The sequence below is a fragment of the Mesoplodon mirus genome (genome assembly GCF_964341445.2).
Source record: "Mesoplodon mirus genome assembly, chromosome: 19".
Taxonomy (NCBI): domain Eukaryota; kingdom Metazoa; phylum Chordata; class Mammalia; order Artiodactyla; family Ziphiidae; genus Mesoplodon; species Mesoplodon mirus.
Genome location: NC_138995.1, coordinates 48,285,856 through 48,308,984, shown reverse-complemented (window position 1 = coordinate 48,308,984; position 23,129 = coordinate 48,285,856). Strand labels below are relative to the sequence as shown.

At 51.0% G+C, this 23,129-nt stretch overlaps 1 protein-coding gene across 2 annotated transcripts in view; it reads right to left on the bottom strand.

Moving 5' to 3' along the window:
- CHST8 (carbohydrate sulfotransferase 8) overlaps positions 1-20,239 on the bottom strand; it is a gene marked incomplete at both ends in the record, with an annotated part of 67,245 nt that extends 47,006 nt beyond the window's left edge. For both annotated transcript variants that reach the window (XM_082607648.1, XM_082607649.1), the window contains one exon: positions 20,110-20,239. In XM_082607648.1, coding sequence (XP_082463774.1) covers positions 20,110-20,239 — 130 coding nt within the window. The remainder of the gene's footprint in view (positions 1-20,109) is intronic.
- Between the last annotated feature and the right edge of the window lie 2,890 nt (positions 20,240-23,129).

Here is a 23,129-nt window from a genome sequence, read left to right as displayed (position 1 = left end):
GATTGGTCTTAGGCATGAGGAAGCTCGGGCATCAGCTTTTTAACATCAACACAGGTAACTCTAACACGGAGCCCAGGCTGAGAACTGTTATTCTACGTTGTGGCTGCCCCTCCCGGTGCCAAGGTAGGTGGAAGCTGTGGCATGCAGGCTGCTCTCACCCAGTCCTGCAGTCCTCAGCCAGGCTCTGCCTGGAACCCGTGGCTCAAAAAACCTGGCAGATTCAAAACCCCAATCTCATCGTCTCCAGAAATAACAGTTTGAAATGCTCGGGTTTTGCCTGGTAGCTACATGCCTCAAAGAATGAAGACCTTGGGGAGGGAAAGAGGGTTGTGCTGGTGAGTGTGCCTCGGTGGCATTTGAGATGGTGCCTCAAAGACAGCTGAGGAGGGAGCCTGTCACTTCACTACTGCTGCAACGGTACCTGCCAGGGTCACCAATCCTTGTTCTTCTGCTTGGAGAGAAGATACCGGAAGATGTGGCACCTCCACAGATCCCCGTGGACTGGGAGAAGCCACAGGTGGCAAGTGGAACCTCATTTCACCCACCCACTGAGCTACGCTGGTTCCTGAAACACCAGCGAGCATGGCCAGGCTACAGACCCTTCACGTGTGTCAGGGATGGAGGGACCTGCGCCAGGTGATGCTGGGGTTACCTATGGCAGGTAGGGGCTGTGAGTACCAGAAACTCCAGTGCTGGGCTCAGGGCCTCATTGCTGGTGACTGGCTGCTGTCCATGGGGTGAGGGCCCACACTGGTTGGACAGTCTCTATCTACATCATTTCTGAAGGAATCACAAACTAGGGGGCTATGGGGTTCTATAGCATGTTCCTATAAATGAGGTTGGACAGATGGTGGAGAGAGAGATGGATATACAGATAGGCAGGATGCAAGGGCAGAGGGTGACCAGGGCAGGAGCTAAGCAGGGTTCCAGCACCTTAGCTGGGGTGAGGGGAGTCCTGAGACTACAGCAAGGAAGCCCTCTCTCCAGCTTTTGGCTCAGGGCTGCCCCCACTCAGGGTGAGGTGTTTCCACTCTTAGGCTTCTGTGGGACAATCTGCCTAAAGTAAGGTCTAAAATTAAGGCCCAATATCACATGCTGCCTTGACACCTAGTGAAATCAGGAGGGCCTCCAATGGCCCAACTGCAAGTCCCCTCCCCACTCTGCTCCTGCAGATGAGGTCCGCTAGCTAAACCACCACCTATCAAGGGGACCAGGCACAGTTTCTGCTTTCCCTGAGTAGCAGGTTTCAGTGCCCTACCAGCCCATGGAATTATTCAAGCAAATCAATGACATCCTCCCATGGGAACCAGGGGGCACCCCACCCTCTTGATACTACTAGCTTGCCTCCCACAGCCCCTGCTTGTTCTCTCTCCATGTGACCATACGGGAAAGGCATGCAGTGTCCTTCTTCCCCAGGCTGTGAGTGACTAATCAATGGCTGTTGAGCTCATCTGTCCAGTGTTGAGGGTTCACCATTCCCATAACCATAGGCTGGGAATCCTCTTTTACCAATGGGTGAACAGGAGGTGATTAAACAGGTGCCCAGCTCTAACAGTGGGGCTACACTGAGAGGGGCCAGTGCAGAGACTCAGAAGATATACATTATACTTCCAGGGCTGAGCCGCATTTGAAAATAAAGCCCAAAGTTTATTACTATCCCTATTTTCCTCCCTAACAAAATTAAGATCTTAGAATGCTTAAATCCAATTACTGTCCCCATACATACTTCCATGTTATTGCAGTTCCTAAACTTGCAAAATGAGTGTTTATTTTTTTACAGTAAATATTTATTTACATTTATCTACATACCTACAACTTATTTCCTTACCATTATTTCTTGCATCCCATTCTTTCTGGTTAAATTTTCTTCTTACAGAATTACACTTACACAGTGACTTATCATCAAAATAAAGCCACTTCTGGGAGTGAGGGGAGTGCTGATGATAATTACACCAGGCCACAGGTATAAATTGGGGCTGTCCCAAGCAAACTGGACCCATGGGGAGAGGGTTTGATACCTTCTGAGGGTGCTATTTATAGAGAGGCTGCACTCTAGCTCAGCACCTTAGTCAGGCCAGAGACCTCACCTCCTGTCTTTGTAGACATCAAGACCCCAGTCCTGGAGGTGGGACGTCTAGAATGACTGAGTGAGGAGCTCGGCAAATTCCTTCCCCCAAAGAAATGACAGAACAGGAAAAAAAAAATCAAAACAACTGTTTAAGAACTCTGGAAATTGACCAACGGTATACAACATACTAGGAAACATTTATTCAAGAACTTCTACTGAACTCTAGGAAGAATAAGGTAAGCCTATGGCATTTTAGCCTGGGGCTGCTTCCATCACTCCGACTCAGTTCCCTGGTGGTTGAAGTTCTACCAAGGTAGAGCAGGCCAAGAAGATTGAAACATTCCATGCCCAGGAATGTTGCTGAAAATAATAATTCCAAATTCTCAGCTAGCCCAAGGTTGTGATATGGGTTGAGGGAAGCAATAGACCATGCAGAAATTTAAAGGGAGATTCTAGGAAATGAGACAACTAAAGTGGACTACAGATAAAACCATGCTTAGAGGGAAATTTATAGGTGCAATATCTATATTAGAAAAGAAGGATCTCAAATTAATGACCTAAGCTTCTGCCTTAAGAAACCAGAAAAAGAAAAGAAGAGCAAATTGAACTCAAAGCAAGGAGAAAAAAGGAAATAATAAATATCAGAGTAGAAATCAATGAAATAGAAAACAGAAAAAAAAAAGAAGACAAAAACAGTGAAACTAAAAGCTGATTCTTTGAAAAGATCTACAAAATTGACAATCAGGAACAAAAGAGGGGCCATCACTAACGAATATAAAGAAATACTATCAACATTTTTATGCTAACAAATGAGACAACTTGAGTGAAGTAAACAAAGCCCTAGAAAGACATAAATTACTGAAGCTGACTCAAGAAGAAACAGAAAATCTGAATAAACCTATAGCAAAGAAATTGAATTAGTAATTTAAAAATCTTCCAGCTGCAGATGGTTTCATTAGCAAATTCTTCTAAACATTTAAAAAAGAAATAATGCCAGTCCTTCACAAACTCTTCCAGAAAAATAAAGGAGGAGGAGGAGGTCTAATTCTAAGACCTATGTTAATCCAATACCAAAGCCAGACAAAAAACATCACAAGAAAAGAAAACTACGGACAACTACCCCTTAAAAAATTCCACGACACAGTGACTTCCCTGGTGGTCCAGTGGCTAAGACTCTGCACTCCCAATGCAGGGGGCCCAGGTTCAATCCCAGGTCAGGGAACTAGATCCCACATGCTACAATTAAAAGATCTCGCATGCCGCAACTAAAGATCCCGCACGCGGCAATGAAGATCCCACACACCACAACTAAGACCCGGTGCAGCCAAATAAATAAATATTAAAAAAAAAAAATTCCACAACACAATCCTAGCAAAATGAATCCAGTAACAAATAAAAAAGATTATGACCAAGAGGGATTTACCTTAGGAATGCAAGGTTGATGTATTAATGTAATATATTTACAGAATAAAGGATAAAACCATAAAACATCTCAATAGATGTAGAACAAGCATTTGACAAAATCCAACACCGATTTAGGGTAAAAAAAGTTTTTTTTCAACAACCTAGCAATAGATGGAAACTTCCTCAAAATGGTAAAGGTGATCTACAAAAATCCTACAGCTACCATTATACTTAATGGTCAAAGCCTGAATGAACGCCTTTAAGATCAGGAATAAGGCAAAAATGTCCACTTTCACCACTTCTATTTCATATTGTACTAGAGGTTCTAGCCAGTACAATCAGGCATGGAAAAAAAAAAGGCATTTAGATTGGAAATGAAGTAAAATGCTCTTTATTTGCAGACAACATGGCCCTGTATTTAGCAAATTCTAGGGAATTTTCACAAAAAGAACTAGAATTAATCACCAAGTTGCAAGGTACAAGATCAATATAGAAAAATCAATTTTATCTCTCTATATTAGTGATGAACAGTCCAGAAATGAAGTTAAGAAAAACAATTTTAGGGACTTCCCTGGTGGCACAGTGGTTAAGAGTCCGCCTTCCAATTGCAAGGGACACGGGTTTGAGCCCTGGTCCGGGAGGATCCCACATGTCGCAGAGCAACTAAGCCCATGCACCACAACTACAGAAGCCCACATGCTCTAGGGCCCATGAACCACAACTACTGAGCCCGCATGTCTAGAGCCCATGCTCTGCAACAAGAGAAGCCACTGCAAGGAGAAGTCCGCCCACCGCAATGAATTGTAGCCCCCGCTTGCCACAACTAGAGAAAGCCCACATGCAGCAACAAAGACCCAACGCAGCCGCCCCCCCCAAAAAAAAAGAAAGAAAAACAATTTCATTCACTATAGCATCAAAAAGAATAAAATACTTAGGAATAAATCTAACAAAAGAAGGGTAACACTTGTATACTGAAAGCTATAGAATATTGCTAATAGGAATTAAAGAAGATCTAAATAAATGGAGAGGCATTCCACATTCACAGATTGGAAGACTCAATATTGCTAAGGGTGCAGTTCTTCCCAAGTTGACTGTTGGATTCAATGCAATACCTATCAAAATCTCAGCAGGCTTTTTGTTGGCAGGATAGGCTGATCCTAAAATTTACATGGGAACTTACACTGTCTTTACAGAGACTCAGAATAGTCAAAACAATCTTGAAAAAGATGAACAAAGCTGGAGGACTTATACTTCCTGATTTCACAACTTATTACAAACCCATAGTAATTAAAACATTGTCCTGTTGGTGTAAGCATCAACAAATAGATCAACGGAATAGAATTAAGACACCAGAAACAAACCTTTACATTCAAGGCCAATTTAGTTTGACCAGAGTGGCAAGGTAATTCAATGCGGAAAAGATAGTCTTCAATAAACAGTGCTGGGACAACTGGATATCCACGTGCAAAAGACCATACCTCATACAAAACACAAAAATTAACTCAAAATGGATCATGGACATAGATGGAACAGCTAAAACTATAAAACTTTTAAAGGAAAACATCGGGGAAAATCTTTATGACTTTAAGTTAAGCAGAGATTTCTTAGATACAACGTGAAAAGAATGATCCATAAAAGAAAAAAAAATGAACTGTAGTTCTTCAAACTTAAAAACTTTTGCACTTTAAAAGACACCATTAAGAAAATGAAGACAAACCACAGATGGGAGACATAATTTGCAAATCTAATAAGTACTTGTATCTACAAAATAAAAATAACAACTCAATAAAAAGACAACTCAATTTAAAAGATGGGCAAAAGATTTGAATAGATATTTCACTAAAGAATATATTCAAATGACTACTAAGCACATGAAAATATGCTCAATAGCACTAGTCATTAGAGAATGCAAATTAAAACCACAATGAGATACCACTGCACACTCACTAGAATGCCTATAATTAAAAAGACAGATAATAACAAGTGTTGATGAGAATGTTGAGAAATTGGAACCCTCGTACATTGTTGGCAGGGATGTAAACAGTGCAGCCAGTTTGGCAACAGTGTCTTTAAAAATTCAACATAAAGTTACCAGATAATCTAGCACAATCTAGCAATTCGACTCCTAAGTATCTGCCCAAGAGAAATAAAACACCCGCATGTGATTGTTCATAGCACTATTATTCATAACAGCCCAAAAGGATAAACAATCCAAGTGTCCATCAACTGGTGAATGGGTAAACCAAGAATCCATGGAATGGAATACTACTGAACAATAAAGAGGGATGAACTACTGATGCAGGCTACATGACGACAAGTGACCACAAACTTGATGCTAAGTCAAAGAAGCCAGATGTAAAAGACCACATATTGTATGATTACATTTATGGGCAAATCTATAAAGACAGGAAGTAGATTAGTGGTTGCCTGGGGCAACAGGGAGTGACTGCAAAGTGCCTGAGAGATTTGGGATGGAAATTGGGGGCGGGGCGGAGGACAGTGGAAATATCCTAAAATTGGATTGTGGTGATTACAGAGCTCTGTAAATTTATTAAAAACCACTGAAGTGTACACTTAAAATACATGAATTTTATGGCATGTAAATTATACCTGAATAAAGCTGTTTTGTAAAAAAGGCTCTAGCCACAGGCTCGGCGGCAGGGGACCCCTGGCACTCACTGCTTCTTCGCTAATCCGTCTCATTTTCTGGCTCCTGGGATTTCCCTTTCCTTCTGGAGTTTTAAGGAAGTTGTAGGTTCTGTTTTACCCAGGGTGGGTGGGCACATCACCTCTGTCAGCCACACTACCGATATTTGCTTTCTTGGGATTCTGGCATTTTCTACTCCCTGAGGAGGGCTGTGTGTTCCTCTCAGTGAAGCAAATGGAAGAAATGAAAAACGGGCTTGGGGGAGGGATGTTCCAGCCTGGGTGTGAGCTCCAACTGACCTCCGGTGTTGGATCTGGCTCCCTTATCCCTCTCCCTAGGACACAGGATGGGTCAGATGGGGGTCATGCCACGCTAATGCCCCTCCTTTCTCTTTCTCTGGTGCGTGGAAATTTTAGGATCAGCCTATGTTGCCAACAAAAAGCCTGCTGAGATTTTGATAGGTATTGCATTGAATCCAACAGTCAACTTGGGAAGAACTGCACCCTTAGCAATACCGAGTCTTCCAATCCGTGAAGTTCAGCCTCAGACCCTAATTTACAGGTCCCCAAGTGGAAGGAGGCAGTTCTCGACATCACAGGGCTCCTGGGACCAGCCTGCTTGGGAAGGAGGTGGGAGTCGGGTGGGGAACACCAGGAATTCCCCATCATCCTACTCACTGTTGAGTTCCATGAGCGCAGGGACCTCATGGTCCTATTCGCTGCAGAATCTCAGTGCCCGGCCACATTGGGACTCAACATTTCTCATATGAATGAATGAAAGTGGAAAAGTGCCCCCTGCAGTAAGAACCCACCTCCTTCTGGGCCAGTTGCCTTCCTGATCTCCCCGACTTTCATCCCAGTCCCCAGGAAGGGACAAGGCCCACACACATCTTGCAAGCCCTGTATATTGTACCTGTTTGACAAGCAGACTTGGTTTAAGCCCAGAAAATCCTTTAATTACTGCTGCTACTTCTGGCTGGGTTCTGGGAAGGAACTAATTCGAGCAGCAGTCACTCGACCTGACCTATTAAGAATGTAATTTCATTTTTTGGTCTGCCCCGGTCGCAGGCAGGGGGTTTCAATAACTGGTTTTGCCAAGTTCCTGCTGGAATGGCAATTCATTCCTCACCCACTGCTGTGGTGACAACCCGCAGACAACTCCCACCCTGGTGCCCAAGTCACTTGCCCCAGCCCAGGCCCTGACTGTGTGTGTCCCACGCCTGCTTGTGGCAGGTGGGAACGTCAGTGTGCACTCCAAGGAGGTGGCCCCAAACTTCAGTGGGAAGCATTCCCCATGTGAGCTATGAGCCCGAGGCGGGCACACACCTCATGGTTGTGCACATACACACTTGTACACAGGATCGCGGATGAGAGCCAGACACACATGTTCGCAGAGGTCCCCGTCCTTCACCAGCAGATCTAGGCACAAACCAGAACGTGTCTGCAACACACAGGAATGAAGTTCACCCCACACGTCAGCGTGGCACTGTGTGCAGGCTCCCAGGCTGGTCCTCCAACAGTGCGTGTCTCAGCTCTGAGTGGCTGTCAGAGTCACCCATAAGACCCTGTGTCTTTGGGGTCCAAAGACCCAGGTTCTAGTTTAGGCACTGCTACTTCCTGGCTGTGTAACCTTGGGCAAGTGACTTGGCCTCTCTGTGCTTCAGTTTTCCTGTCTATAAAATGGAGACAAGCAGCTGTGAGGCTTCAGTGTGAAAATATCTATAAAGCAGGTAAAGTGCAGTGCCTGGGACACAGGGGGCACCTGGCACTCATACCATCATCACTGCCCAGAACACACCCCCAGGTGCCACCTCCCTGGGTGCTATTGGGACTCTCAGGTCCCGCTCACAGCCCCAGTGCCATTGCCACTCCCTGGCCCTTGCCTCCCTGACACCTCTGCTACCCAGTCATCTTCTGGGCCCCCCAGGTCCCAGGCCTGAATGGTGAACAGTGATCTGGCAGGGCTCCTGGCCTGGGCAGGGGCCCCTTGGGCTCTGGGAAGCCACCGTTGGTCAGTAGACACCTGGAGAAGCTCTGCCCAGCACTCGCTTGGGGCCTGGCTTGGAGTGAGTCCTGCCGGGGCTGGAAAGATAACAAGTTCCCTGCCCACCAGGGAGACCCACTACCTCTCTGTCCTGGGGCGGGGGTGGTGGGGGGAGTAGCTAGGGAGGGTGGGAGGAGGCAAGTCTCAGCCTGAGGGAGGGCGGGAGAGTGGACACAGCCTCTCCTTCCAGCCCATCCAACCAACAGGCGGTGACAAGCATGACCAACTAACTCTGAAAACACCTTCTAAAGTTTGAGCTGCCACTTAAAAATCAGAAGAAATGATATAATTATATGTTACAGATTCCTTGTTTCTTTGAAAAACTAAAAAATAAAAAGGAGGATCTGGCCACGCTGGGCCCGCATTTCACACAGCGCTCCTGGCTGAGGCTGAGCGGCGGCCCTGCCCCAGGAGCCAGGGACCATCTGTTCCCCCCTCCCCTCCCCCACCCCGCTCCCTGGGGTCTCCCGGCCCTGGCAGCTCTGCGCTGATACAGTTTCTGATGGGCCTGGTGACCCAACACCATTTTTTTAAATTGACATTCCCCCTCATCCCTTCCTCTTTCCTATCTCCCTCCCTGCGGGGCAGGCCCAGACCCTGAGGGCAAAGGGTTGAAAGCACCCACAGATGTTTGTAGCCTTTGGAGAGGTAGGGTGGGGGTCCCAGACTCCTTCCAGGCTGCCTTTTCTTCCCAGGACCTAAGCACATTCAGACACACAACCAAAACATGGTGAGGGGTTCACAGATCACCCCCCTCGGTCCAACCTAGCTTGGAAACCACCTGGGCTGAGAACCACTGGCCAGGAAATGGACCCTTGACCTGCTTTGAGGACAACCAAGCTGGGGTGAGCAGGTAGCTTGGATGGGGAGAGCCTGCTCTATAGGTGGCCGGTCTTCAGGACTGCTGAGGAGGGCTGGGAAATGCCATGGCTAGGCCGCAGGGCTTGGTAAGAGGCAGCCCCCAGCTTCCTGCCTGGACCGCAGGCGGAGAATGGGAAGACCCCCCCGGGGCTCTTCACCCCTCCATCAGGAGCCAGCCGGCTGTGCAGGGGCTCCGGAGCAGCAGCTGTTGGGGATAATGGAACCCATTTAAGTTCAGCTATTTTTCCCAGATAAATAAAAAATTTTAAAAGCGAGAATTGCCCACTGAGTTCTACCATGATTCAAGTTAAAACCGTAGAGCCATAAATCCTGGGAGATAAGCTTTACAATGCAAATATCAGTAGACACGTAACAATGAGCTTCTGGCTTACATGGGATCTGCCTGAGCACCCAACTTTCTGCAAAGATTTCGGGAAGGAGACCCACACTGACCCGAAAGCTACAAGAAAGGCATCATCATAATAGGAGGGGCCAGCATGCCCACCCAGCAGGCAGTCGGTGCCCAGGTGAGAGCTCTACTTGGCCTGGCCCGAGGGCATCCCTGATCGGCCCACCTCCCAATGGACCCGCATCGGCCTCCAGAATCAGCCTCCAGCACTTCTGTTGTCATAACTACAACCATGACATTTTTGGGGTTTAAAAAAACAAGAACCATGTATGGAGAAGGATGACAATCGTAGCAACAGCCTTGTCCTTAGACCAGGTTCTGGCAGAGAACCATTCCTCTGCTGCCCACGTTAGCAACCTAGGACTTCTGGAAGGTTAGCAGGGCCTAGATAAGCACATGTTAGGACCCGACCGGACCCTTCCCCAAGCTGGCAGTGAGATTCACTGTCTCCCTAGCCTCTCTCCCAGAGCCCTGAGACTGCAGACCAAGCGGGGCTGAGTGGGGAGGCAAGCCAGGCAGGAGGTCACCCCCAGAGCCCTGTGCCACTTTGGGATTGAAGTCTCGCCCTGCCCTCCTGCTCTCCCTGGCAGAGCTCCTGGGCTGAGTGGGGGGCTTGGCTCTGATGTCAGGTGACTGATTCCCCCTCCATCCCCCCACTGAAGATGCCTGGTTGGTGCATGGGCACAGAGGTGGGGAGGTACGGGGTGCATGTCCCTGCTAATGCCGGCCCAGGTGTGTTCCCCACAGTGGCCCAGACGAGGTACTTCTGGGGCATCTCACACACAGATCTTGAGCCCTCCTCCTCCTCCCTGGATCCCTCCTATTCATTCTGGGCTGGGCAGATGGGAAAGGGGTCACCCCACACCTGAGCCCCGCTCTGGGCTCACGTAGTAGTGACTCACATCGCAGGTGAACAGAGCCTGATTCACCTCCCAGGTGGGGGCTTGGTGGGGGGGGAACAATCAGCTGCTGTGGAGACACAACCTGAAACCGGGGCTTCCGGGGTCGGCATGAGCATCGGAACCGCCAGCCCAGCTCAGCCGCTCAGCCCCGCCCAGACCCGGACACAATGGGAGCCCCAGTTTCCCAGCTGCACTGTAATTTCAGAAGGTGTCTTTGTGTGGGTTTTATTAACCAAGACGCCAGAGGAGCCTTGGGGTTGGGGCAGGGAGTCTGGCTGCCAAGAAATCTGCTGGGTGTCGGCAAGAAATGCCCTTTGAGGAGATGGTGGAAAAACAGAAAATACAGGAACTGCTGACCGTGACATTTACCAGCAGCAACAGGTGAGGAGGGCAAAGTGAGCCTCGGAAGGGCTTTGAAAGCAGGCAAATCTGGGTTCGAATCCCAGCTCTGGCCACTCGGGCTGTGGGACTTTTGGCAACTGACCTAACCTCTCTGAATGTAAGTTGAGGACAATGATGCCTGCGTCTCACTGGGTGAAGGAAGATGAAATAAAGGCACCTGAGACAGTGCCTGGCGCCAATACACGATAACTATTACTAGGTTTCATGCACACTTTGAAGCTTAATTACATTGTCTCATTTAAAAAATTATCATCATACACGTGTGTGGAGCTCTGTGGTTTTCAAAGGCGTCTTTGTCCATTACCTCATGACAGCCTCACAGTGATCCTGTATTCTATTTTTAGCATTTTACTTTAGTTCCTTTAAAGCATGTCTTCCTCTTATTGGATACGATTGTCCCCATTTTCTGTTCTGCTCTCCTTTTTAATGTCCCCACCCCTAGGAACATTTAGCATAACAATGCTGGGACCATTTTCTATTAATATCAGTTTTCAGATTACAGTGATAAGATGTCTGTTTCCTAATTTAATTAGGTGATTCCTGTTATTAGCTCCTACATGCTCATTATTGTTCACTTAGCATATTCTAACGCACCAAAGGAAAAGTGAGGCTCCGGCTAGAGACCTCCAGGGCGTCTTCTGCAGTGGGGAGGGAGGAACCCAGGAAATGGGGGCCACAGCACAGAAGCAGATGCCAGGGGGCTGCAGGCAGGGCGGTGTCTCAGGTGAGAGAGGATGGGGGCAGAGAAACTTCCACTGAAGACGGGCCCGCAGTGGACACTCCTGAGGTCAGGGCGTCCCAGGGAGGGCTCTGTGAGGGTCCTCCCCGCAAAGCAGACTTCAGAGAAGGCTCCAAAACCAGCACCCCCGGGGCCTACCAGCCCCCCTGGGCTCTGGTGCCCACACTTGAGGGCTGCGTGTTCTGACATGGCCCCCCTTTCTGGCACTCGTTGTCCGATTGCCGTGGAGGTCGCATGTCTGCCCCCCCATCAGTACTGTCCTCTGCACAACTCCAGGGGGCACCCTTCACACCACAGTTGAAATCAACCCTACCCTGGAATTAGCAGAGAACACAGTGTGAGTAGTGCCCTCGAAATGTGCAGGCCCTGCCTGAACGCTCCCACCTGACCAAGGCAGGGCTCAGCCATCGTGCCATGGGCTCTAGCCACCCCTGGTCCCCAACCCTCCAATTGTCCACACTGACCCCACCGTGCCTTCCCTAGGTTGGCACGGTGATGGCTGGGCTGGCCCAGCTCACTGCCCACCCTGTGGTACCAGAAAGAACCCCCCACAAAGCCACTCTGGAGTAGAGGAGAGGGGGGACAGGAAGCCCCAGGGCCACGCTTGGAAGGAGCACTGCTACAAGCATCCTGACCGCAGCCCTGACTTTGAGAACCCAGTGCGTTCTGTGACAAGGAGTGGGCATTCCAGAGAACCGAAAACTCAGTGGGTGGCTTTAACCAGAGTTAAATTTTCTTTGCTGTGGTCATAGAAAGGCGAGGCGAGGCAGGTGAGGCAGCCTTCGTGAGCCCTGGGCGGCGTTTGGTGAAGAGAGTTTGAACACACGCTTGCAGGTGCGTTGTTTAGAAACACTGGGTTCTGAGAATCCCAGCCCTGCTGATTTTGCAATGATATATTGCCAGCTACTTAACAGGATGGATCACTATAATTACATGTCACTTCTGATATTCACAGTCACAACAAGGTGGTGTCAGTTTCACAAGGGTTGTAGGAAATATATATGATGTTCCACAATGCTGTTAGAAAAAGGTTTCTGGAGACAGACTCGAGAGGATTCTAGTAAAACCCACCTGCCGGGGCAACGCAGACAGCTCCATGGAAACGAGGGGCTGGCTCCCCTGGCCGGGGAAGGAGTGTGGACTTAGGCACACCAGCCCCAGCAGGCTGCCCCTACCCCAAGGCCACCTTGCCCAGAGAAGGGGGAGGAGGGCCGGCCACCGCGCTTCCGGTTACTCCATCACCCTCACGTGGGTGAGCTGTTGAGAGCAGTTACCCCTGTGGCCCTGGCTCACCCAGGGCTTTTGGTCTGGTGGTTACAAGGGGTCACACCTGGACAAAGACAGTCATTGTAAGAACAAGACAAACCCTCTGACATTGACCCCTGCACATTGGCACAGGCAGGGCCATGTGTCCCTGGTAACCATGGAACCGAGAGTGAGGGCCACGCTTTCTCCAGCCAACACAGCCCTGCCTCCAGGGGACCAAAGCAGGAGCTCTGTCAATTTCTGAGTCAATTCTGGCTCTGTTAATTTCTAACTGTGAGATATTGGGAAGGATACTTAGCATCCTGCGCTCTGGAGAGAGACCACGGCCTCCCACTGAGTCTCGTCCAAATCCACTTCACTGCTTCTGCTGGAGGTCAGCATCTTGTCACCTCTTGTGCCCTGGAGAAGGCCAACAGCTCCCCTCCTCCAGGAAGCCCTCCCGACTCCTCCAGCCAGGACCTTGCCCTCAGGTGTGTGAGAGTGAAGGCGTGAGTGTGTGACCTGTGTAAATGAAGATGCAGGTGGAGGAGGGATGGGCAGGGTGGGAGCTTCCTGCTTTTCTCACCTGTTCTTGTGGTCTGTGAGTCTGGAACCCTGGGTGGAGGAGTCACAGTGCAACTCCACACACCCTGCCCAGCATCTCAGATGCCATCTGCCCAAAATAGAACATGTGGTCTCCAGCTCCCTCCTCTGACCACTCCCTGTCTGAAGTGTCTGCCTCGGTGAGTGGCACCCTAACCCCCATCTACCAGAGACAGACACTCTGAGCTACAGTCACCCTGAACCCTGATGGCTGCCCTCCTCACCCTCCTCATCCTCTCACCCATTCTCTCACCAACTCTGGGGTTGCCGACCCCATGATGGCCCTGACCCACCCTCTCCCGTCCCTGCCTGCCTGCCCCAGGCCTTGCCATCTCTTCCAGTCTCACTCAACCCCTCCCAGCCACTCTCCTTCTACCTGTGGTCTCTTCCTCTGCCCACAGGTCCACGACATGCAGTCACTGGAGTGAGCTCTCTGATGGCCACTGCACCCTCAGGATCCCCAGAGCTTTCCTGCTGAGCCTGCAGCAAAGGCTCGCTTCTCACAGTGCTCCAAGGGCTCAGGGGGGCCAGCGCCTGGCTGTGTCTTCAGCCACTAGTCTGGATCCCCGGGTCTCACTCCAGCTCCTAATGCACTGGGAGCTCTTCGCACGTACATTCTCTCATGCCTCTTTGATCCACGCTCTTCTCTCTGCCAGGTTCTGCTCTGGGACCAGACAGGCCAGACCGAATGAGCATCACTGCTGTTGGGAAGGCAGTAGGTGCCACGGGCAACAGCCGGCTGCCTAAGGATGAATCCGGGCTCTGAAGCCCAAAGTTTTATGGCCCTGGGCACAGCTCGTAACCTCTCTTACCTCAGGAGTCTTGTCTGTCAAATGGTGTAATAGTACTTAACTCAGGGGGTTCCGAAAGTATTAAATGAGTGCTAAGTACTTGTGAAGTGTTTGTCTTAGTGGTGGGCATGCAGTGAGTGGCTGAGAGTGTTAGCCCCCATCAGTGTTTTCTGCGTGTCCATCCTGTAAGGCTCAGGACCTCATTTATTATAAGAATGACATGCATTAAAACATGTAAAGGGCTTAGTATAAGACCTGGCACATGGTAAACTTTTGTTATTATTATCATTCCTGGATGCCCTGGAAGGAATGCCCTGGGGCCTGGCTATGGACCAAGTCATCAGAGGCTGTCCTGTCTGCACTCGGGGCCACTGAGCCATCACTGTGGCTGCCTTTTTCTGTCGGCACCCCAGCACTGGCCTCAGTCCCCAGAAACCCCTCCCATCACAACTACATGGCTTTGGGGAAAGTAAAGAGCTACTTCACTAAAACGTGGGGTGGCTCACTCTAAGAAAATCCACTCTGCCAAAATCAAACATTAAAAAAAAAACCCCAAAAAACCTATTTGTAGTGTGCCAGCAACAGAATCTGTATCATAAGGTCACATTTTTAAAGTATATCAATGAATAAGCTAATCAATCCACTGTTCACTTTGGCTTCATGGGTCACTAACAATGCTTTGCCTCACCCCATTAAAACAAAATCCATCCCACTTAAAAGAATGAAGAAGGAATGATAATAATTAGAACACCACAGGGGAGGGGGCTGGGAGACAGATGGAGTGGGAGGTTGGGGTTAGCAGATGTAAGCTTTTATGTACAGAATGGTCCTCCTGTATAGCAGAGAACTATATTCAATATCCTATAATAAACCATAATGGAAAAGAATATTTTTAAAAAAGAATGTATATATATGTATAACAGAATCACTTTGTTGTGCAGCAGTAATTAACATAACATTGTAAATCAACTATACTTCAGTTTAAAGAAATAAATTAAAAAAAAAAAAAAAGAACATCACTGGACTTGCCTAGTGGCGCAGTGGTTAAGAATCCACCTACCCATGCAGGGGACACGGGTTCGATACCTGGTCCAGGAAGATCCCACATGCCGCGGAGCAACTAAGTCTGTGCGCCACAACTACTGAGCCTGTGCTCTAGAGACCGCGAGCCACAACTACTGAGCCCACGTGCCACAACTACTGAAGCCTGCGCGCCTAGAGCCCGTGCTCTGCAACAAGAGAAGCCACCATAATGAGAAGCCCGCGCACCACAATGAACGAAGAGCAGCCCCAATTCCCCACAACTAGAGAAAGCCCGCACGCAGCAACAAAGACCCAACACAGCCAAAAATAAATAAATACTTAAAAAAAAAAGAACATCGCATTGTACAGCCCCAAATGAATGGATGGTCTAGGCACAGGGTCAGTGGCTAACTGACATACCAAAAGAAAGCCGGGCAGATGTGCGTCTCCCAACGGAAGAACATAGGACCACACGTGAATTCTTGCCAAAAAAAAAAAAGAAAAAGAAACCAAACCTCCATCTGATCAAGCTGCTAAATTTACTTAATTTATAGGGAATACAAAGAGCAGAAGGCTGTGCTGAGCTATACCAGACAGGCACAATCAGCAAAAATCCCAGCTGTGGGAAACTTACGACCCAGTTTCCTCCAATAAACAGCAAGAGAGAAATAAAGATGTGCAGGGTCTCTTATAGACTGAGAGAGACTTAAACGACTCATCCACCAACTGTGACATGTGGGCCTTATCTGGATACTGGATAAAACAAATTGGATATAAAGGTATTTATGATATTTGTGGGACAACTAGAAATGTGAACACTGGTCATTTGGTGAGATTAAAGAACTGTTGTTGAATGTTAAAAAAAAAGAGTTCTTATCTTTTAAACTGAGAAATATATTGAAATATTTATGGCTTTATGGTTACCAGTGGGTAAAGCGGGGCAAGGGGGGAGGGATAAATTGGGAGATTGGGATTGACATATACACACTACACACTACTATATATAAAGTAGATAAAATAAGAACCTACTGTATGGCACAGGGAACTCTACTCAATACTCTGTAATGACCTACGTGGGAAAAGAATCTAAAAAAGAGTGGATAGGGACCTCCCCGGTGGTCCAGTGGTTAAGACTCTGTGCTTCCACTGCAGGGGGCACGAGTTCGATCCCTGGTTGGGGAACTACGATCCCGCGTGAGGTGTGGCGTGGCCAAAAATAATTAAAAAAAAAAAAGAAAGACTGGCTATATGTGTATGTGTATAACTGATTCACTTTGCCGTACAGCAGAAACTAACACTACATTGTAAATCAACTATACTCCAATAGAAATTAAAAAAAAAATTGATGGCTGAATTGAGAGGCCATATGGTATATGCTTCAAAAGGAGAGAAGTGAATGGGGCTGTGGATGGGGCCCTCTTGAGGCTACTGGGTGTTGGGTGCATGGGGTTCATTGCACTATGCTAACCTACCTTTGTGTGTGTTCCAAGCTCTCCATAATACAAAGTTCATAATAAAGACAGGCAGCTCATAAAAAGTCAGTGTGCCCAAACACACACATGGAGTGTACCTTCTGTACCCTCAGGGCCAGCACATTGGGATGTGTTATTCCCGGCTCTGGTCTGCTCTCTTCCACTTAAGGAAGGGGCAAGTGTAGTCTCCTGGGTCAAGAAGTGAGTTTCCTGAGGCCTCAGGGCCTGGCAATATTGGAGACTGAAAAATAGTAGGATAGGTGGATTCTCTGATACCCAAGAAAATCTAACCTTAGAATGAAGGTAGGTTAACCGGCAGTGATTTATGTTCCAGGAGGTTTGATTTAAAATATAGCAAATGGGGCTTCCCTGGTGGCGCAGTGGTTGAAAGTCTGCCTGCCGATGCAGGGGACACGAGTTCATGCCCCGGTCCGGGAAGATCCCACATGCTGCGGAGCGGCTAGGCCTGTAAGCCATGGCTGCTGAGCCTGCGCGTCTGGAGCCTGTGCTCCGCAACGGGAGAGGCCACAACAGTGAGAGGCCCGCGTACCACCAAAAAAAAAAAAAAAAAAAAAAAAAAAAAAAAATATATATATATATATATATATATATAGCAAATGTTTTGGAAAATATCGCTTGGTTTACAAAAGTTGGCAGCCCCATAGGATTGCATCTAATGCACAAACCAGGTGAGATTTGCTGACTGGTGTCTGAGAAGTTCAGGTGTTTTTAACAGCTGGTAGCTGTGTGGGAGAAATCTGAAGGACACCCCAAGCCCAAGTGACCACAAACAACTAAAGGCTCTGCCTGCCTTCTCAAGCTTGTTTCTGGATTTTCACCTGCCCACCCTCCCCCTTCCACCTTGATCAGTGCCACCAACAGCGGATACCAGACACTCCATTCCCAGGGAAGTTGCTGCTGCTGCGAAAGCCAGAGTAGCCTGTGTGGAATTTCCTCTGAAGGTGCCCCGCACCATCGGCCTTGCCTGATCCGGATGACAGGGCAGACCCCACACATCCACACCTCCCGCGGGTAGAAATCCTGACTTGTCCAGGGTCCTTGGGGCCACCCACCCATGCAACTGGATACATACACTTTGTAAGTACTGGTTTTCAACAGATAAATGTAATCAAGGTTTATATGCTCAAAGAACCCAACAGGATGGGACTGTTTCACTTCAAAGATCAGAAGAAAATTGTAACTAATGTTGTGGAAAATTACTTTGATATTGCTTTCTTGGTACCGAATCACAATTAGGCTGCTGTGAGAAGTACAGGGAAGGAATAAATGAATAGCAACAAATCAACACAAACAGCCTGTGTCAGGAACACTTTGCTCAGGGAAAGTAATGTAAGCATTACTTAAGGTTTTATGACTGTGTTTGATGTGATTTCCGTAGAACGTCCAGGTTGCCCATCACCTGGCATGTGGCGAGGGGGTGGTCCAGCTCCACCTACAGCCCGAGGAAGGGAGCTCAAGACCCAAGTGTGCACCTTGCCTGGGTTTGCCAGGCCTTTGCCATCCCCGGCTGCAGCGGGAGGGGAACCTCAGCTTCCTGCCATCCTACACGGCCTGCCAGCTGAGGCTCCATGCTCCTCTCCTGCTCACCACTCCAGCCCACCCCAGAAACCCCAGCCATCCGGTAGGCTCCCACCCCACCAGTAATCAAGGAGATCCGCACGTGTGTGCACTGGGGCAGCTGTGCAAGGCAGTGCTGGCTGGTGGGAGGGACAGGAAGCCACGTCTGCAGAAAAATGAGAGGCAAGGGCTCTGCGTTGCCAGCTGCTACAGCACGTTGGGGTGTGTGTGTCGTGGCCACCAGACCCCGAGCCCACCCAGGAAAACAACACCTGTCTCCAGAGGACACCACGGATGGGATACCCAGGTGGACACCACAGACACACTCATGCCTTCTCTCCCAGGCTCGTCCCATAGGACGCAGATCCTCTGCCCACGTGTGCTCCAACCACACATACTCACCAAGACCTGTGCCCAGGATACATGGTGCCATGAACCCCAAGCCCTGTCTGAGGGCCCTTTTTTTGGGAGCTCGCTTCTGCATATATAACCCACAACTGCAGAGACCAACTCTTAGTGCCCCTGCCGGCGCTGCCTGTGGAGTCCGGTTCTGCTGACACAGTGAGCCGGCCACTCTGGGGCTCACGTGAGGCTGCAAAGTCTCCACAGAGGACCAACTCGGTCATGGGCCCCTGCTTTTGCTTCTCCAGAAGCCAGGAAGCAGCCAGACCACCTTCGACAGCCACCCCCTAGGAGGGTCCGGCCCAAGCGTGAGTCAGCCCCCCTGACTCACCCACTGTCTCCTGGAGACCCAGCGCCTGGGCTGCCTCTAGCTGACTCTCTGTGATGAGAGAATCAACTCATCAGCCTCTCCCACCGGGGCCTCTGATAGCAGCTGCCAGGCCCAGGGCCCCAGCTCTGGCCTCCTCGTGCTTCTACTGCCTTTCCACGTGTTGCCTACAGGCCCCCAGTCTGAGCCTGGGTGCAGGCTGCCCTGAGCGTGTGAGTCATGGCTGAGGGGGTGCTGGGGGGGGAGGCTGCGGGCCTGAGAGCCCTCCACACTCAGGGCCAGGGGCCCCTGTGCCATGTCTCGCACTCCTGTGCTATGGGCTGCAGGCAGGGATGGCACAGGAATCCCTCTGCCTAACTCCCCAGCCTCCACACCTCTTTCATGCTGTTCGTGTCCTAGAGCAGAGGGCTGTCATCACGGACCCTCCCCTCACAAGGCCTCCGGGACCCCTGCTGGGAAATGCTGGTGCTCGGGCCTGGCAACCACGCTTTCCTCTCACCCTAGAGCAGAGTGATCCCTGGCCTTGGCCCCGAGCCGGATGCCCTCCAGCCCTGCCGTGCTCTCTGTGTCCTAGCAGGAGGGGCCTGGCCTGAGCTCCCCTCTCCACATCCTGTCCCCGCCGAGGCTCCAGAACCATCCTTCCTGCTCTCCCCTCACTGCCACCCCACCTCTGAGTCAGGGAGGGTACTTCCCTCCAGTGTGTTAGGAGGGAGCAGGTGGGGGGCCAGCAGGAGCCACCTCAGCTTCACAAAGCCAGGAGGTACCCCGACCTCCCTGACCAGCTGGAGAGGCTGAATTCGAGGGGTCCCCAGGGCTGGGCAGAGAATCAGAGTCCCATTTGGGAGGCCTGGGCTCAGGGAGAAGGCATTCATCTTCGGATGTCCGAGACCATGTGGAAGAGGCCCCGAGAGGTGGCAGGATCCTCCTTAAATCTGGGTTTCACCAAGGCAGTGACCAGCTGAGTGATGGGAAGCCTGGCTGTCCTTCCCCAGAAGAGTGCACAGACCAGAGGCCAGAGGCCAGAACTCTGAGGCTGGTCATCTGACAACAGACACTGTGTTCCCACACTGAGGCTGAGGACCACCAGGAGGAGGCCAGGGCCCCTGCCTTGGCACCAGAGCAGCGTGGAGACCTGCACCTTGGGTGGGAAAGCCGGGGCCAGCAGACGGCGGGGCGGAGAGTGAGGGCTCACCTGGCACCTGCCGGAGGGCGAGCTCCGTGGGGTCCTGCAGGCTGATGAAGAGGAGGAGGCCTGCAGCTCCAAACAGCAGGATGGACGAGAACATGCAGGCCAGCCGCATCGTTCCTGCTCGCGGGGTCATCCAGGGCTCGCTCTGGGGTCACCTCTCGGGTGTGGGAGGCACGTTCTTCCCTCATCGTCCACACCAGGTGTCCATCAGGCCACGGTCTATGGAGCAGCAGAGGAGAAAGACGGTCCATCACTGAGGCCCAGGGCCCCAGTCACTGCACTTGACCAGCGTAATCCTGGGTCGCTCCACCCTTACTCAGGTGTGTCCCTTTCACGTTTTCAAGGCCAAGGAGGTGAAGGGAAGCCCGGTCACCACCTGTGGCCAAGACACCAGCTTCCTGCCAGGGTCTCCTATATCTGCACCCCTAGAAAAACCATGGAGAGAGACACTGCCCAGCTCCTGCCCAGGGGAGCCCAGGGTGGAGCCCCATCACCCACAGCCGGGGACAGCGGCCACCCCCCTGCAATGTCCAGGCAGGAATCTGGGTCCTTCTCCCTCGCAACTGGCCTGGTGGACAGAGAAGCTCTTGGGTCTCTCTCTGCCCTGGCTCCTGTTTACAGGGTGCTAGGGACAAGGGTCTCCACGGAACTGGAGGCTTTGAGAAGGAGCCTCCCAGGCCCAGAGGATGTCAGGGATTGAGTGACTCCCCACCCCCACCAGCCAGAGCTTTCCCTCCCTGACAGACTGAAGGATGGGCTGGTGGGATCGAGGCTCCACTGGATAGTCACACCTGCAGGAGCTGAAGCTCTGGCCAGATCACGGTTGTCCCTGCTCTCAAAGCCCTGGGGCCTGGAGCTGAGACAGGGCAGCCAGACCCAGATCTGACAGACCCCAGGCTCAGAGGCTGTGTCCCTGCAGATGGACCCCCACTGCTCTGGCCGCTGCAGACCCAGAGCATGCCTGCGTGGCTTGTCCCAACCCTCCTTCCTCCTGAAGTAGAAGAAATTGCAAATACACCAGTACCAACCAAGTGACATCGGTTGGGCCAGGCTGTGGGTCAAGATGGGGGTACCCCAGGACTTCCCTTGTGGTCCAGTGGTTAAGACTCCGCGCCTCCACTGCAGGGGGCGTGGGTTCGATCCCTGGCCTAGGGAATTAGGATCCCACATGCCACGCGGTTTGGCCAGAAAAAAAAAAAAAGATGGGGGTGCCCCAAGGCCATCTGCCCAAGGGAAGGATGTAAGTTTCTACAGTGGGGCGGGGCTTGGTGCAGTGGGACAGGTGCAGAAGGGGAATCCGCCCAGTAAGCTGTCACTGGGTCCCCTTACCTTCACTGGGTCTTGCCCGCCCAGACCCAGGGATAACACCCTCTTTCCAGCCAAGGAGCCCTTGGGAACTTGCCCCTCCCTGGCACAGGGCAGCGCCCGAGGGAGGCTGAGTGCAGGTGGGCAGCTCCCAGCAGCCTCCGAGAGCACAGCTGGGTGGCTGATGGGGCCCCAGACCAGATGTACCGCTCGGCACAAGGATGGTCCCTGCCCGGGGTCTCCGTGGTGCGATACCTTGGTCAGAGAACCCATCTCCGACCTGGCACCCATGTGCTGGGGGAGGAAACCCTACCTTTTTTCCCTCTGCATCCAACCTGGGGGGCGCGGAGCAGGAAGTGATACCAAGAGAAGCCCTTCCCTCCTCTGCCCAGACAAAGATTCCCAAGGACTAGACAGTTCTCAGCAAAGCTCTGAGGCTGAGGAGAGTTAAATTGCAGGTTTAGGTTTCTCCCCTCTACAGTCTCTGTAATTATTTTTTCACTCAGTTAACTTTAATTAACCTGCTCCAGACCTCCACGCACGGGAACGCGCGGGAATGCTGGGCTCTCTGGGCTGACCTGAGCAGGGGTTTCCCACGGCCTCCCAGCTTTTATGTTTGGGAGGCAGTGCTGAGCAGGGCTCGGTTTGCCTCTGGAGTTGGCTCTGGGCTTCCAGCTGGCCCTGACCTCGCTGCAGTGGTCCCCTGCCACAGAGAAAGATGGCTGTTTCCTGCCATCACCAGGGACACTCCCACCCTGGGCTTGCGGTGGGTGAAAATGGGTAGCCACGTGTCCCCAAAGGCTCAGACCCTGAAGCCCCTCATGAAGGGCTGTGGCCTCCCCCTCCATGGCTGCCCCAGATGGGACTGTCCTGGGGACCTGGCTCATCATCCTGCAAAAACACAGATGCAAGAGTGCAGGCCCCAGGCTCCGGGAAAGGACGAGGCCACTCTCAGCGCTGCCCACAGCATGCCCGGCACCCTGTGGTCTCCTAGGCCCTTCCCTCAGTGATGACAGGCCCTGAGTGCAGGACCCACAGGGTAAGCCTATAAGCAAGGCCGCAGCTGTAAGGACACCCAGCTTATGCTGGCCATGGTGTTGGCACATCTCCTGCAGCCACACCGGCCTGCAGAGTCAGACACGAGGCCAGGAGGCTGATCTGATCTAAGGAGGGGGAGAGGGAAGGAGAGAGGAAGGCGGCACGAAAGGATGGCAAATTGATGGGCAGCGTACACAGCTGCCCGGTTAAACAGCTAATAAAGAGCTGCCTGATCTCGACCCAGAGACTCTATTGGATGAGAAAAGGGGACTCAGATGCACATGTGATCATCATCGCACTGTCTGTACAGTGGCTGGCCCTTCAGAAGTGAGTACAGAGAGCTGGTCAGCCCCTTTATCTTCCTAATCTGTCACACTGTCGCCGTTCAAGCCAGTATTGATTCCCCTCGTCCTGCAGGCACGACCTGTCCTCACTTGTTTCTGAACCTGTCCAAACCAAGCCCACCCAGTGGAGCCAGGCTCCAGCAGCCCATGTGCCTGGAGCCGGGATGAGGACCACATCCCCGCCCCCAAATCTGGGGGAGAAGAGAACACAGCCCCAGGACCTGCACCTTCACTGTGGCAGAAGTGTCAACCGTTCAAGTGTCTCATTTCAGTGACTCTTTTCTTGGTTGGCCCCCAAGAGAATATAAGCCTCTTCCCCACCAGCCCAGGGAAGCT